Source organism: Mastigoproctus giganteus, chromosome 8, assembly GCF_048544385.1.
Source record: "Mastigoproctus giganteus isolate SK-2022 chromosome 8, ASM4854438v1, whole genome shotgun sequence".
NCBI classification, from domain to species: Eukaryota; Metazoa; Arthropoda; class Arachnida; order Uropygi; family Thelyphonidae; genus Mastigoproctus; species Mastigoproctus giganteus.
This window is the reverse complement of record NC_143582.1, coordinates 49,771,637-49,789,668: the sequence shown is the minus strand read 5'-3', so window position 1 is coordinate 49,789,668 and position 18,032 is coordinate 49,771,637. Positions and strand designations below refer to the sequence as shown.

Genomic DNA, 18,032 nt, shown 5'->3' with positions numbered 1-18,032 from the left:
TTCTGGTGACTCCTTTTCCGATCCTGAATCAGAGTCAAGTCCATAAGTCTCTAGTGGCTTTGGCACTGGCATTGTATCATAGTGAGGAACTGGTCTTAGAGCAGAAGGTATGTTGGGATACTCTACTTTATGCTTGGATTTCCCAGAAAAACCAGAAATATTGGTCATACAAAAGTAAAAATTGTTTATGTGTTCTCGAGGTTCTCACCAAATCACCAGAACAGCAAAAGGCATCAATTTATGACCATCTCTAAGCCAACCTGTTAATGTCCTCAAGTTGTGAAAATGGCTTCCACTGTGATTTTAATACCACTTCTCCGCAAATGTAGCAAAAGCCATCAGACTTGTATCAGCAAGAACATGACATATTTCATGTATGGTTGAGGTACACACACATAAGAACTCAATTAAGAAATTGTAGATTTTTATTTCTAATTTAAACACGTTTCATGATTTACACTTATGCACACAACACTTGTTTACAAACACTAATTCATTAAAACACTTGTTCACTCTGTTTGCCATTCGCTCTCTGAATCACATACACTTTTGGAAATACAAAAATACTTGCTTGGTGTGCAACCCACTTATATATATACCAGTAGAGAAGGTTCTAGAAGGTTGATGTTTCTAGAGAACTAGAAACATGAGCTAGATATTTCATGATATCTAATACCAGTAATGTCCTTGAGAAACTTGTCATATCAAGGAGATTAACTATATACATGACCTACCAGGAATAGCATATACATTTTCCACTGTAAATGGCCATTCTATTATTGACTTGAACTACTAAGAACAGAATGCCATTAAGCTAATTAATGACTGGCAAAAAAATGGCAAAACGTTCATCTGTTAAGATGGATTGGATATGTAGCAATCATAGGACATTCAGTTTAACAATGGAGAACTCAGCAGCACCTAATAATTTTGTAAAACAGCTCAAATGTTTTGCAGTTAAATATGCTAACTGAGACATGTTGATAAATTCACTAGAGTAAAGTTAGAGTAATTTTCTGATCATGAAGTGGCTGCAAAGATTATAAGTTAATTTGTTTCTATAACAGTGTAGTATTTTCTCTGTAACATAATTGCTTTTGTTGTTGTTATTTGGTTTTTAGGAGCATTAGCAACTAAGGCCATATTGCTCCAGGGATATGCGGTGGCCATTCCCTGACTTTTCTGCATCCTCTGTATTTGGTGGTCACAGGCTCGAACCCCGGTCTAATCAAGAAGCATGTGCTATTCACTGCTGCTCCTGCCCACCTGGCTACAGAGGCGCCCTGTAACATAATTGGCACTGTCAGGTGTACTTTTATATTAAATTATTCTTTTCAGAGATACTGCTTTTTTTTTTTTTTTTTCTGTTTTATTAATTGGCAATAAAGGGATATATACAGGGTGTTTCAGTTAAAAGGTACCAGGATCCATCTCACTTTTTAGGTTTAGGCTATTTGTCCTATCACCATTTTTTGTCATATCTGGACTGAAATGTTTGAATTTGATATTAAAATTGGACTTAATATCTAAATGAGTTACCATTTAGATTTCATGATTTCTAAATTTAAATTTTGCCTAATAAACTGCTTTTTTCTCAATGGGCAATTTATTCCCATTGAGAATTAACCTAAAAACATCATCAGTGTACTTCTAAAAGGAACACAAACTAATTCAAATTCAAAAATTAACTTAAATATGACAAAAAAAAAAAGATTCCCACAACAAATGGCCTAAACCTAAAAGTAAGAGACAGACCCCAGTACCCTTTAACTCAAACACCCTGTATATTTTGTTAAATACACAGCAAAGGACTATAACAGAATAAATTATTTCCTTCATTAGAAAGTTAATTTACAAATACTAACCTTACAACTAGCTCCAAGATCACGTTGCTTACTTCTCAATACAAATTCTTGGGTCACATCTCTTTGCTGCTTGGATTCACTCAGCTCTTTATACTGCTTATGCAAGTCATGAATATGATCTTTTAATTGTAGCATCTACATAATAAACACATTTTTATGAATATAGTGATATAGTGTTATAGTAATATAGTGATACAGTATATAGTGATAGGGAATTCAAATTTTTAATTGAGATAGTTAGGTAGCTCTAACGTATAATTACAGAAACAGTAATACGCTTCACTGTTTCTATTAGATAGCATAGTATTGACATTTAATTTAATTTAATTTATTGATCTTATTAATTTAAAATATCATGCCCCAAACTAGAGCAGCAAAGCAACGGGCACAAAGTGGCAGGAGTGCTGTGACTCGGGGAAGAACTGCGGGGGGCGATTCTCCAACGCATCACAGCCTAAAAAAAATGTACAACTTGTGAAATGTTTGCCGAACTATCTGGAACGGAACATGATATTGCCATGGGGGATGTCTTTGTGTGTGCGCGATGTAAGGAAATCAGGCGACAACTCAGCGTTGTTATGGGCCTATATGAGAGTTTGAAGGATAGGGTGGATGCCCTCGAAAGATCTAAATTGAGGGGCCCATCAGGCTCTCAGCTGCTCACATCAACGCCAGAGCTTGCACTTGGTCATCACGCAACACAGCGGCACCCCCAAGGCAGATTGCGCTGGTCCCAAAGGAACTAGTAGTTGTTGGTGACTCTATTGTCAGGGAAACGGAAAATATATTGTGTAAAAAGGATAGGTGGAACAGGACCAGGGTATGTCTGCCAGGGGCAAAGGTTGATGACGTTGTAGAGCAGATATCATCTTTTAAGGGCACCAAAGGTGTTATAGTTGTACACGTTGGCACTAATGATATTAAGAGTAGGAGACCGGCAGAATTACTTAACAAGTACAGGCCACTGTTGAAAAAAAGCCGTGAAGTAGGGTTGAATTTGAAAGTGTCTGCAATTCTGCCCAGACACGATAGGAGGGAGTATATGATGAGAGCCTTGTCGATCAATTCGGCCCTGGAAAGATTGTGCAAGGCTCAAGGGGTAGAATTTTTTTCAGCCTGGACTGTATTTGTTAACAGGAGAGATTGCTTCTACAGGGACAGGATACACTTAAATAGAAAGGGTGCAAGAATATTTGCTGATGCTATCGAGGCAGTGTTAGGTGGGTCGGAAAACTGATAGCTTGGGGGGATACAAGGACTAATAGTTTAACAGTAGCCGTAGGCAGAGGTGAAGGTGATTCTTGCACAACTTCCATTAGAATAAGTAGCGACCTGGAGCGAGGGGTGTTGGGGGTTTCAGGGATGGATGGCAGTCATCGTGAAACAGGTGGGTATATGGGATGTGTTAGAGTGGCTGGGAATAGGAATAGGTGCATGTATACCAATGCTAGAAGTATAGTAAATAAATTTGATGAATTTGAAGTGTTGGTCAAGACATCAAAGGCGGATATTGTTGGGATAGCAGAGACGGGGTGTCACACAGATACAAGGAATGCTGAACTGGAATTTGGGGAGTACAATGTGTACAGAAAGGATAGACAGGATAGGAAGGGAGGAGGTGTTATGCTGTTAATAAAGAAAAATATAAAATCAAAAGAAGTGCATCCAGTTGACATAGTTGGTTAGCGCAATGTTGAATCAGTTTGGTGTGACATAAGCACTGCGAAAGCAAAAATTAGAGTAGGAGTGTGTTATAGGCCTAATGACTCGAATGAGTACAATGAACAATTGTACACAGAAATAGAGTGGGCTAGTAAATCGGGATGTCTTATAATGGGGGATTTTAACTTCCCAGATATTGACTGGAACTTGTGGGTTGGGCACTCACACACTAGTCAGACTTTTGTGGATTTATTGGATGATTGTTTTCTACAGCAGCATGTTCGAGAGGCAACCAGAGAAAGTAATACTCTTGATCTGGTTATCAGCAGTGATCATTCTTGTATTAAGAATTTGCAGATAAAGGAACCACTAGGTGGCAGTGATATCACAGTGTACTGATGTGGGATTTACTTAAAGATTTAATTACCATCAGGGGTAAAGGAAAGGGTTTTTGCTTCCGTAAAGGCGAGTACAGTGGTCTCCGACAGTTTTTAAATTTTGTACAGTGGGATCAACTGATCAACTGACGATGTTACCAACAGTAAATTCTAAGTGGGAAGCATTCAAGGAATTAATCGTGGAAGCTACTAAAAGTTTCATAACTATTAAGAAATATTGTTCAAGGTTTAGGCCTAAATGGTTGTCAAATGAACTAATGAGACTCGTAACAGAGAAGAAAAATGCATGGGATGCATATAAATTATCAAGCGACTCAGAAGCCTATGGCAGATATAAGTTAATCTGTAATCAGGTCACAAAGGAGGTAGTAGTAGTGGCACTTGATGCAAGAAAGCAAGTGTAGGAGCTTATGCAGCATCAGCCAAAAAAAAAAATCACACCATACCCTCCAAATGCCTGTCCAGTTCCTCCTTAAATTTATTTAACCTATCAACTTCCACAATGACAGATGGAAGTTTGTTCCAGCAATTAACCACCCGCTGGCTAAAGGCAAATTTCCGCACATCTATTCTACATCTATCCTTTCTTAATTTGAACTTATGTCCCCGTAGGTTCGTATTCTGAACAAGTGGGAGGATCCCATCAGAATTCAGCGTGCTCAACCCATTCAAGGCCTTATAGACCTCAATCAGATCACCGCGCAGGTGCCTAGTCTCCAGCCACTGCAATTTGCAGAACTTAAGCCTCTCTTGGTAAGAGGATCCCTTCATTCCCCTCACCAATCAAGGTTCGGCAGGCGAAGGCAGATTACAAGAAATCCTTGGCAAAAGATGCTAAGAAAAACAGCAAGGATTTCTTTACTTATATAAACTCTAAAAGGAAGGGGATGAATCTGATTGGCCCACTTGACATCGATGGTTCGACTGTTGATGATCCTGCTCAGATAGCAAACAAACTGAATGAGTATTTTGCATCTACATTCACACGTGATGAATTATTAAGGTTTGAAAATGGCAGAAGGTTATCAAATTGTAGCAGGGTGCTTAATGATCTTGTAATAACTGAGAGCAAAGTGGAAGAGAAATTCTTGAAGTTAAACGTAAGAAAAGCACCTGGGGTGGATGGGATCTATCCAGTTATATTAAAGGAGGCGGCAAGGCAACTAAGCAAACCCTTAGCCATAATTATGAGAGCATCCTTGGACTCAGGGGAGGTTCCCACGGACTGGAGATGTGCAAATGTATCCCCAATTCACAAAGGGGGATCGAAGGGTGACACGAGTAATTACAGACCAGTTAGTTTAACTTCTGTTCCGGGTAAAATAATGGAGTCGCTGGTTAAAGATGCATTGCAGGATCATCTAGACAAGACTGCAGCAATAATTCAGACACAGCATGGGTTTCTTAAGGGAAAGTCTTGTCTGACAAATTTGATAGGATATTATGATGTGGTTACAAAGGAACTGGATGAAAAAACAATTTTGATATCATATATTTGGATTTCAGGAAAGCTTTTGACACTGTTGCGCATGGAAGACTACTGTACAAATTGGAGCAGAATGGCATTAAGGGTAAGTTGCTACAATGGATAAAAGGATGGTTAAGTGCGAGAAGACAGAGGGTGGTAATCAATGGGTGCTGCTCTTCTTGGACTAATGTTATTAGTGGAGTCCCACAGGGTTCGGTGTTAGGTCCACTGTTGTTTTGTATATTTATCAATGATATTGATGAAGGTATATCAGGCTTAATGTCGAAGTTTGCAGATGATACAAAAGTTGGCAGTGTTGTTAATGACAGTAATGGCAGTCTGCTACTGCAACAGGATCTTGATAATTTGGGCAGATGGGCTAAGAAGTGGCAACTGAAGTTTAATCTTGACAAATGCAAAGTACTGCATATGGGTAGAAATAACCCCAGAGAAACGTAACAACTGTGTGGTACTACACTTAAGGTGGTAGAAAATGAAAAAGACCTGGGAGTAATTGTGCAGTCAGATATGAAGGTTTCTGAGCAATGCAGACAGGCTGCCAGGGCAGGTCATGGGGTTTTGTCAATGATATATAGGAATTTTGATAGCAGGGAAAAGGAGGTGATTATACCTCTGTATAAAGCAATGGTCAGGCCACGCCTTGAGTACTGCGTACAGGTCTGGAGACCTCATTTTAGGAAGGATGTAGATTTACTTGAGCGGGTACAGAGAAGGGCAACAAGATTGGTGAGGGGAATGAAGGGATCCTCTTACCAAGAGAGGCTTAAGTTCTGCAAATTGCAGTGGCTGAGACTAGGCACATGCGCGGTGATCTGATTGAGGTATATAAGGCCTTGAATGGATTGAGCACGCTGAATTCTGATGGGATCCTTCCACTTGTTCAGATTACGAACCTAAGGGAACATAAATTCAAATTAAGAAAAGACAGATGTAGAATAGATGTGCGGAAATTTGCCTTTAGCCAGCGGGTGGTTAATTGCTGGAACAAACTTCCATCTGTCGTTGTGGAAGTTGATAGCTTGAATGAATTTAAGGAGGAACTGGACAGGCATTTGGAGGCAATGGTGTGATTTTTTTTTTTGGCTGATGCTGCATAATCTCATACATTTGCTTTCTTGCATCACATGCCACTACTACTACTACTACTAATAAAAGTGAAAGGAGGAAAAAACAGAATGTTTCATGAATGGTAAAAAAAAAAAAAACTATATCTGCAGACCCACTACACATATGCTATCAGAGAGAGGGTTTATTATCCCTGGTCTTAGTTCAAATTACCTTTATTAGCATCTAGTAGTGATATGTGTGTATGAACAAGAGATCAAATACCCAGACAATTTATAATGTAAAGCTTAATTTATTTTAAGCAGTTTTTTAAAAATAAGTTAATTACTAATTATATCATGGTGTACTGTGTAAATATAACTATTATACTTCATGATCCAAAATGGGTCTAAAATCTTAATGACCATTTCAGTCAAAAATATAAATTTTGACTGAAATGGTAAAAATTTATATTTTTGAATTTTAGCATATTTCACATATTTTTTCTTTAAAATTATATATTTAAATCTTGGGCTTGATTTTTACAGTTAAAACCACACACAGGCCAAAAAATCATTGTATTTCATCCATATTTCCTATACAAGATGTTTCATAACAAATGGACCACAAAACTTTCAGGATCAAGGTTCGGGACTTGAAAACAATGAAAAAAGTTCATATAAACACATGTTCTGAACGACTACAGAGATCTATATGGCTTTTTGAATTTTAAAAAATGGATATGAAGATTTCAGTGGCAAAAAAATAATTGAAATAAATAAGAATAAGCAAACATGTAGCTAGTATTAATAAACATTTTAACTGGTATATAGTAGCACAGAAATTGTAGGTTCTAGCATCAATGTACATTTTTACAAAAAAACATATCACCTCTCCTTAAAAACACCTCTCTCCCCTTAAAAGCTTTCATTTACCTAAAATAAATTACAAAAATCAAAAAATTAAATTTATTTATATTTTTTAAGAAAATAAGATAGGTTTAAGCAAAAAAAAAGAGTAATAAGCCTCCCTTTTTAATAAATTTATTTCTTTTTCATATTTTCTGCTTCAAAATCAATTATGAGTTTTATTTTTTTACACTTTTTCCATACCTTTATAAATTAGTTTCATTTTTACTTTACTGTAATCTTCAATATTTTTATGTGTTATTTCTCTGTTGAACCTATCTCTAAAAATACTTTAAATTCATTTCTGTGAACAAATTTCATATTTTTTAATTAAATAATGTGCATAAGATCTAAGCCTTGTAAAAGAGAGTGGGTGTGAGAGTACATGTTAACAGGCACAGTTTTTACAGCTCAAGCAAATAGAGAATTTTTTGCTTTTTTATTGACTTAAATTGACATATTAATTTATTTTTTAGAGTTGCTTTATATTCCTAGTAGCAATACTTTAGTTTAAATTGAATTTAGATAGCGATTTTGTAGGTTAATACTCAGTATCGGTAAGGGTATCAAATTCACATGTGGACAGGTTTTGCAGCTCCCCGCAAACGAAAGTTTTTAATTATACTTAGCCACTTTATTGACTTAATGGGCACCTCCATAGCCAGTTGGGCAGGAGCAGCAGTGCGTAGCACATGCTTCTTGATTAGACCAGGGTTCGAGCCCATGCCTACCAAATACGGAGGACGCGGAAAGATCAGGGAATGACCACTGCATATCCCCAGAGCAATATGGCCTTAGTTGCTAATGCTCCTAAAAAAAAAAAAAAAAAACCCAAAAAAACCAATTGACTTAACTGTTAGATTAAATTATTTTCTATAAGTAGCTTATAGACCTAGTCAAGCTCCGTGGTTTATTTTGAATTTAGATAGCACGATTTGGAAAGTAAATAATACGTCATGTCTGTAGATTAACCGTTTGTAACTTGCCAACATTGTTATACAACACGTGTGCTAGTGTAAGGTTTAACGGAAAACTAGATAGCGAGATAGTAGTATCAATTAATCAGTAAAATTTATTAATCTTATTAAATTTCATTGTCAATTGAATATATATTTTAACTAAATAAATATAGTGACCTAGTTATTACAAACGTAACATCATAAATTAATACCTATAAGTTGACAGGGGATAAGAAAGTCATAACGTAACTCAGAGATAATATACGTATATATAGTGTTATAACTGCACTGGGATATATATAGGTTTAGGGTTAGGGTTATATTTTGTATTGGAATTTTATTGAACTTGAATAGAAATCATGATTCAGACCAGAGCGGCAAAGCAAAAGGCTCAAACTAGTGGAAGTGCTGTGGCTCAGGGAAGAACTGAGGAGGCAGTTGTCCTCTGAATCACAGTCTATTGAAATGCACTGCTTGTTTGATGTTTGTGGAGCAATCAGGAACAGGACATGATATTGCCAAGGGGAATGTCTTTGTGTGTGCGCGAGGTAAGGAATGCGAGGAAATCAGGCACCAACTCGGCATTGTTATGGGCTTATATGAGAGCTTGAAGGACAGGGTAGATGTCCTAGAGGGATTTAAATTGAGGGCCCATCAAGCTCTCAGCTGCCTACATCAATGCCAGAGCTTGCACTTGAACATCACGCAACACAGAGGCAACCCCCAAGGCAGAATGCACTGGTCCCAAAGGAACTAGTTTTTGTAGGTGACTCTATTGTCAAGGAAACGGGGAACATATTGTGCAAAAACAATAGATGGAACAGGACCGGGGTATGTCTGCCAGGGGCAAAGGTTGATGACATTGTAGGGCAGATATCATCCTTTAAGGGCACAAAGGGTGATATTGTTGTACACATTGGCACTAATGATATTAAGAGTAGGAGACCGGCAAAATTACTTAACAAGTACAAGACAATGCTGAAAAAAGCCATGAGTTAGGATTGAATTTGAAAGTGTCTGCAATTCTGCCCAGACACGATAGGAGGGAGTACAGCAGGCCCCCATTATAATGCGGTTCGCTTTACGCTGATTCGCTATAACGCTGTTCTTATATTATAACCTGTATCTGACTATAATGCTGTCACAGATCACTACAACGCTCTTTTACAGATTGCATTTTTGGCATATTTAACGAAATTGTTTCATTTGATGGAGTCGATAGCTTGAAAATGAATAGCAAAACAGCATTAAAACGTTGCCCCGCTCGGTGAAATTTTCTTGCACGCTAATTTAATTGCAGTACAGTCACTTGTTACGTATTCCGAGATCAACATTTAAAAAAATTATCAAGTATAATGCCTGAAATATTTGCGTTATATGCAATTATCCAAAGTCTAGTCATCACTCAATACAGTATTAGACATTGTGCGTAATGGACAGTTTACTTGAACATTGTATCGTAATTAATGCAACCAACGCAGTTCCATTTTCAAAGAGTTAGTAATGGCCGATAAAAATGAAAAAACAACGCATGGGCGCAGTACGAAGACTATAAATGTAAGAAAAAGACTGAATTTGAAAATTAAATTAGACGTTTAGAAACAAATCGATTCCCATCAACGACAAGGACCTGCAACGAAATTTAGGACCTGCAAGTTTAACTGTAAGAACAATTATAAAAAAAAAATGAATTAATTTTAGCAGTGGGAAAGATAGCTATTCTACTGCAAGCAACTAGAGCTAGGCCAGCTATTAGGATTGAAATGGAAAGACGTTAACTAATTTTTTTGATGATAATATCCAATGCAGAATACAGTTAAGTTAAATATTATTAAAAAAAAAAAGAGAGAGAGAGAGAGAGAGAGAGAGAGTGAGATTAGCCAATATGATGATCTGAAAAAAACTCACCTATAAAAAAAAAAAAAAAAATGTGGAACCATTTAAAAATGGGTAAGGGCTGGTTGAATAGATTTAAAATCTAGGGAGAAGCCGCAAGTGCAGATCAAGGAGCCAAAACTTTCAAAAAAGAACTTAAAATTATTGAAGAGGGGTATTATGTGTATTAAGAGTCCAAATGGATTAACTACTAATGAAATCGACTTCATCCTCACTAATAGAAGATATATTGTGAATGATGTCACCGTCCTAAATAAGGTAAATGTTGGAAGTGATCACAGAATGGTAAGATGTACACTTGATATAGATGTAGGAAAGGAAAGGAAAAAACTGACTCGAGTAAATAATACAAAGGTCTTTGAGATAACAGAAGAGGAGAAAAAGCAGTATGTACTGGAACTTAGGAACAAGTATGAGCTTCTGCAGACTGCTGAGGACCAAGATATCGACGAGGAATATTACAACTTTTTGAAAGTGATAAAGCCCAAGAAACCTATAGGGAAAAAGAAATCCAAAGAAGAAAAAATTAGTCAAGAAACACTTGTCATGATGAACCGAAGACGACAAATGAAAAGCAAGAAAAACACTGACAGGGAGAAAATTGAGTATACTGAGTTATGCAAAGCCATTAGAAAGAGACTCAGAGAGGACATAAGAAGATTTAACACAAGAAAAGTAGAACAAGCATTAAGGGAAAACAAAGGATTTAAATCAGCAGCCATGAGCAGTAATACAGAAAGACAAATGATACTGAAACTGAAGAATAGCGATGGTGTACTTATAAACAGCAGAGAAGGCATAATTCAAATAGCAGAAGACTACTATAGAGAATTATACAAGGAGCAGGGGAATGATGCCAGCAGTGGGGAACATGGATTGCAAAGTAGCAACACATACGACATACCCAATATTCTTCCTGATGAAGTAGAACATGCATTGAAGAAAATGAAGAATCAGAAAGCCCCGGGGGAAGATGAAGTTACTGTAGAGTTGTTAAAATTGGGAGGAAGAGACATAACACAAAAACTGGCAAGGCTCTTCACAAAGTGCATTAGAAAAGGTGTGACGCCTAAGCAGTGGAATAATGCAATCATAGTTTTGCTGCATAAGAAAGGAGATAAATCAGAAATTGGAAATTATAGACCAATTAGCTTGTTATCCCACATCTACAAGTTGTTCACAAGGGTCATTACTAACAGATTAGAAAGAATACTGGATGAGAATCAACTGAAAGAGCAAGCTGGCTTTAGGACAGGATTCTCAACTATGGATCACCTTCATGTAATATCACAGCTAATGGAGAAAGCAAATGAATATAAAACACCACTATGCCTGGCATTTGTGGATTATGAAAAGGCATTTGACTCCATACAGCATAAGGCAATGTTTCGGGCACTGGAAAGACAAGGCATTGATACCCCATATATTATGATTTTGAAGAAAATATACGAGAGTGCTACCTCCTTTATTAGACTAGACAAAGACAGTAGGAAATTTAAAATTGAGAAAGGAGTTCGACAAGGAGACACAATATCTCCTAAGCTGTTTACTGCTGCCCTTGAGGAAGCTTTCAGAAGATTAGACTGGTCGCAGAAAGGAGTCAATGTGAACGGAGAGTACCTAAACCATTTGCGATTTGCAGATGACATTGTGGTCATAAGCCATGATCCCAAAGAATTAGAGGAAAATCTTAATCAGTTATGCACAGCTAGTAAGGATTTTGGACTAAAGATGAATATGGCTAAAACAAAAGTAATGATGAACAAGTATGCCACAGAAAGACACTTAATGATTGAAGGAGCAGTAATTGAAAAGGTGGAGTCATATACTTATCTGGGACAAGTTATTAGCTGTAATAATGATAAATGGCTGGAAGTCAAGAGAAGAATAAATTTTGGATGGATAGCATTCAGGAAATATAGTCACATACTGAAGAGCAATATCCCAGTTTGTCTGAAACGTAAAATAATGGACCAATGTATACTCCCCACCATGACTTATGGAAGTGAAACTTGGGCACTCACCAAAAGAATGGAAGAGAAGCTGAGAACCACACAGCAAAGAATGGAACGAATCATATTGGGAATAAGACTGTTAGATAAGAAGAGAAACACATGGATTAGGCAACAAACTCAAGTAAAGGACATTCTTATCAAAACTAAAGAACTAAAATGGTCTTGGGCAGGACACATAGCTCGAAGACATGATGACAGATGGACTAAGAAAATAACAGAATGGTATCCAAGAGGAGCTAGAAGAAAACCTGGAAGACAAAGGCGGAGATGGATAGATGAAATTCATGAGTTTGTGGGTAGTAAATGGATGTCCAGTGCTCAAAACAGAAGCAACTGGAAAGTTGCTGGAGAGGCCTTCATCCTGCAGTGGATTGAAAATGGCTGATGATGATGATGATGATTATGTGTTGTACTTTTCAACAAGTTTATAACATAGATGAAGCAAGACTTTTATGGAAACGAATTCCTAAAAGAAGTTTCATATTGAAAGAAGAAAAAACATGCCAGGTTTCAAAGCGGCGAAGAATCGGGTGGCTTTTTTGTTTGGTGGTAACGCTGCGGGGGATTTAAAATTAATACCCCTTTTAGTTTATTTAGAAGAGGGCCACAAGTTGAACCAAAAATCGACACATTTTTCATGATTAAATTCATCAATTAAATTAAATCAATTTAGATCACTTAAATCCATGATTTTAATTGGAATTTTAAGTTTAATTTTGATACGTAAGTAGTTACCACATAATTATATACGTATGTAATGCAGAATATTTTATATGTACAAATATTTGAATATTAAATATTTTGACCGACATTTGTGCATCTTTTCACTACCGTTTATTATTGATTAGGAAATATCCTATGGCACCGACCGCAACTTACAAATACATATGTTACCTTATGGGAATGGGGAGCTCGCTTAGTGCGGATTCACTTAGCGCTCTGTTTTTCCAGAACGAATTATCAGCGTTAAGTGGGGGTCACCTGTATATGATGAAAGCCTTGTCGATCAATTCGGCCCAGGAAAGATTGTGCAAGGCTCAAAGGGTAGAATTTTTCTCAGCCTGGTCTGTGCTTGTTAACAGGAGAGACTGCTTCTACAGGGATGGGAGACACTTAAATAGAAAGGGTGCAAGAATATTTGCTGATGCTATTGGGGCAGAGTTAGGTGGGTCAGAAAACTTGGGGGGATACCCGGACTAATACATTAACAGTAGCCGCTGGCAGAGGTAAAAGTGATTCTTGCACTCCTCTTGAAATGCAATTGAGCAGCAGCCTGGAAAGCAAGACAATGGGAATTTCCAGGACTGCTGGGAGTCATAGTGGAACAAGTAAATCCATGGGCTGTGTTAGGGTAACTAAGACTAGAAACAGGTGCATGTATACTAGCATGCACACCAATGCTAGGAGTATAGTTAATAAATTCGATAAGCTTGAAGTGCTAGTCAAGACATCAAAGGCAGATATTGTTGGGATATCAGAGACATGGTGTCACACAGACATAAGCAGTGCAGAACTGGAATTTGGGAAGTACAATATGTACAGAAAGGACAGACAGGATAGGAAGGGAGGAGGGATTATGCTGTTAGTAAAGAAACACATAAAATCTAAGGAAATGCATCCAATTGATGTTGGTGGACAATACAATGTTGAGTCTGTTTGGTGTGACATAAGCACTCGGAAAGGAAAAATGAGAGGTGTGTGTTATAGGCCTAATGAATCCTATGAGTATAATGACCAATTGTGCAGAGAAATAGAGTGGGCCAGTAAATTAGAGTGTCTTATAATGTGGGATTTTAATTTCACGGATATTGACTGGAATTTGTGGGTTTGTTACTCACACACTAGCAAGGCTTTTGTGGATTTATTGGATGATTGTTTTCTACTGCAGCATGTTCAGGAGGCAACTAGAGGGAGTAATACTTTTGATCTGATTATCAGTAATGTTTCTTCATGCATCAAGAATCTGCAGATAAAGGAACCACTAGGTGGCAGTGATCACAGTGCTGAAGTGGGATTTACTCAAAGAGGTAACTACCATCAAGGGTAAAGGGAAGAGTTTTTGCTTTTGTAAAGTTGACTACGGTGGTCTGAGACAGTATTTAAATTCTATATGGTGGAACCAACTGATGATGTTACCAACAGCAAATTCAAAATGAGAAGCATTCAAACAATTAATCTTGGAAGTTACTACGCTTTTCATACCAACAAAGAAATATTGTTCAAGATTTAGGCCTAAATGGATGGCAGACGAACTAATTAGACATGTGACAGAGAAGAAAAATGCATGGGATACATATAAATTAACACGTGACACAGAAGCCTATTATACATATAAGCTGGACTGTAACCAAGTTACAAAGGAGGTTAGGCAGGCAAAGGCAGATTACAAGAAATCTTTGATAAAGGATGCAAAGAAAAACAGCAAAGAGTTCTTTACTTGTGTAAACTCTAGAAGGAAGGAGATGAATCAGATTGGTCCACTTGATATCGATGGTTCAGCTGTTGATGTTCCTGCTCAGGTAGCTAACAAACCAAATGAATATTTTGCATCAACATTCACACATGAGGAGTTATTCAGCGAAGGGAATGCCAGAGGTGTATTCAACTCTGGCAGTAAGTTAGATAATCTTGTAATAACTGAGAGTAAAGTGGAGGAGAAATTGTTGAAGATAAACACAAGAAAAGCACCTGGGGTGGATGGCATCTATCCAGTTATATTAAAGGAGGTGGCAAAGGAAGTAAGCAAACCCTTAGCCATAATTATGAGAGCTTCCCTGGACTCAGGGGAGGTACCCATGGACTGGAGATGTGCAAATATGATCCCAATCCACAAAGTAGGATCAAAGGGAGACACAGGTAATTACAGACAAGTTGTTTTAACTTCTGTTCTAGGGAAATTAATCGAGGCACTGGTTAAAGAAGCATTGCAGGATCATCTAGAGAAGACCTTCAGTTATAGCTCAGACACAGCATGGGTTTGTTAAGGGGAAGTCTTGTCTGACTAATTTGATTGGATACTATGATGTAGTCACAAAGGAACTGGATGCAAAGAATAACTTTGATATCATATATTTGGATCTTAGAAAAGCTTTTGATACTGTTGCACATGGAAGACTGCTGCACAAACTGGAGCAGTGTGGCATTGGAGGCAAATTGCTGCTATGGATAAAAGGATGACTGAGTGGGAGAAGACAGAGAGTGGTAATCATTGGACACTGCTCTTGGTGGACTAATGTTATTAGTGGAGTCCCTCAGGTTCAGTGTTGGATCCATTGTTGTTTTCTGTATTTATAAATGATATTGATGATGGTATATCAGATTTAATGTCCAAGTTTGCAGATGATACGAAGGTTGGCAGGGTTTTTAATGACACTAATGACAGTACACTGCAGAAACAGAATCTAGAAAAGTTGAGCAGATGGGCTGAGAGGTGGCATATGAAGTTTAACATTGACAAATGTAAAGTACTACATATGGGAAGCAGTAATCCCAGAGTAATGTATCAACTCTGTGGTACCACACTGACAGTGGTAGAGAAAGAAAAGGACCTGGGGGTAATTGTGCAGGCAGATATGAAGTTTTCTGAGCAGTGCAAACGGTCTGCAAGAGAAGCTCATGGTGTCTTGTCAATTATATACAGGAATTTTTCTAGCAAGGATAAGGAGTTGACTATCCTCTTGTATAAGGCAATGGTCAGACCACACTTTGAGTACTGTATACAGGTCTGGAGGCCTCATTTTAAGGAGGATGTAGAGCTGTTGGAACGAGTACAGAAAAGGGCAACAAGATTAGTGAATGGAACAAAGGGTTGCTCTTACGAAGAAAGGCTTAAGTTTTGCAAATTACAGTGTCTGGAGACTAGGCACCTGCGAGGTGATCTGACTGAGGTGTATAAAGCCTTGAATGGTTTGAGCATGCTCAATGCTGATGGGATTCTTCCTCTTGCTCAGAATAATCGCTTGAGAGGCATAAATTCAGGAAAGACAGTTGTAAGATAAATGTGCGGAAGTTTGACTTTAGCCAGAGGGTGATTGATTGCTGGAACAAACTTCCATCTGTCGTTGTGGAAGTTGATAGCTTAAATAGATTCAAGGCAGAACTTGACAAACATTTGGAACGAATGGATGGGTGAAATAAGTTTTTTTTTGGCTGATGCTATATAAGCTTGCTTTCTTGCATCATGTGCCTTTGCTAATGCTAATTTTTTGAATTGAATAGATTGGAACTGTTCAATGTTTTGTAATCATGGATATAAAATTCAGCAAGAAATGTGAGCAAGAAAAAAATGAAAATGGATTTAATGTATCTCACCCATATTGTAGAGATTGTAATAAAGCATATCAAAAAGAATATTATAAATCTAAAACATCACTCAAAAACAGAGTTATTTTATGTGAATGAGAAGTGCAAAAAAATTATTTGGAGAAACATAGAAATACAGATTTACAGTAAGAAGTTGTATGGAAATTGATATGCAAAAAATCTCAAAAACAAAAAACTGTTTTACAATTTCCAATATATTCAAGGGTTGAAAGATATCATACAGTATGTAAAGAATGTGAAAAAAAATTATCTCATTAACAAGTATAATTATGTCATAGATTGTGAATGCAAAATTAAAGTTCGTAAATTAAATAAAGTAGAACCCGAATAACTTTTTCAAGAGAGTGGAGGTTTTGAACTTCTTATGAGGGAAAACTTCTTAGAAGGGAAAATGGCTTTTATTTTTTTTTTATTATTTTTTTTTATGAAAAAACCCCAATCACGAGAGGTATAGTAATTAGTACCATGATGAGGTACCATGAGAGGTATAGTAATTAGAACCTATAGTAATTAGTACCATGCTTGGGTTGGAGGTTGAGAAGATGAAAGCATATATTTGCTGACATTAGACTTTAACTTCTGTAGACTGTAATTTTCAGGAAATATTTATGAAGGAAGGTTGTTCCAGAAAACGGCAGTTGAATGAATAAATGAGGAAGATGAAAAGTTGGTTCTGTGAGTTTGAAGTTGGACAGTAAATGGATGTTGGCTGGTGGCAGCACATGTTCGGACTGTTCTGACAGAGAGAGCAGGAATTATAGAAGCCAATTCAGTAGAACAGTACCCACAGAAGTATCTGTAGAAAAGGCATACAGCAGAAACAGTACGTCTATGAGACAGCGAGTGGAGAGACTCTGTTAGAGATGAGTCATTAATTAACCTAACTGCCCTCTTCTGAATGGAATCTAGAAGCCTAAGAAGAGTTTTTGGGGCACCAGCCCAGATGTGGAAACAGTATTCCATGGTAGGGCGGCTTTGCGATTTGTATAGAGTGAACAGCTGTTTGGAAGAAAAGTAACGCCGAGAGCATAAGAGAAAACCAAGTTTTTTAGATGGAGAGGAAGCAATATTTATAATGTGCTTGTGTCAAGAGAGATTAGAAGTCAGGGTAATCCCCAAAAGAGATATATCAACTTGCCTAGAAATCAGAGTGTCACCAAAGATAAGCACAGGAGCAGAAGAATCCTTTTTGCAAGGTATAAGACAAGACTGAGTTTTAGAAGGATTGAATTCAACTAAGTTGTCTTTGACTCACTGGAGAATTACCTGGAGATCGGCATTTAAGGAATTGGTAGCGGATATTTGAGAAGTTGAAGCTGATTGAGCAGGGTAAGGTTTCTCAAAATGGAAAGTGGAATGCAATGTGCTATCATCGGCAAAACTATGGATAGGATTTCCAGTCAATGGAAGAAGGTCATTAATATACAAGAGGAAAAGAGTAGGAAAAAGAACTGAACCTTGGGGACACACTAG

The 18,032-nt window shown here is 37.4% G+C and overlaps 1 protein-coding gene across 1 annotated transcript in view; it reads right to left on the bottom strand.

The window, feature by feature from the left end:
* Window positions 1-18,032, bottom strand: part of Su(var)3-3 (lysine-specific histone demethylase Su(var)3-3) — an 801,787-nt gene that overhangs the window by 654,096 nt on the left and 129,659 nt on the right. The window contains exon 11 of the mRNA XM_090379361.1: window positions 1,866-2,000. Within this exon, the coding sequence (XP_090235487.1) occupies window positions 1,866-2,000 (135 nt within the window). The remainder of the gene's footprint in view (window positions 1-1,865; window positions 2,001-18,032) is intronic.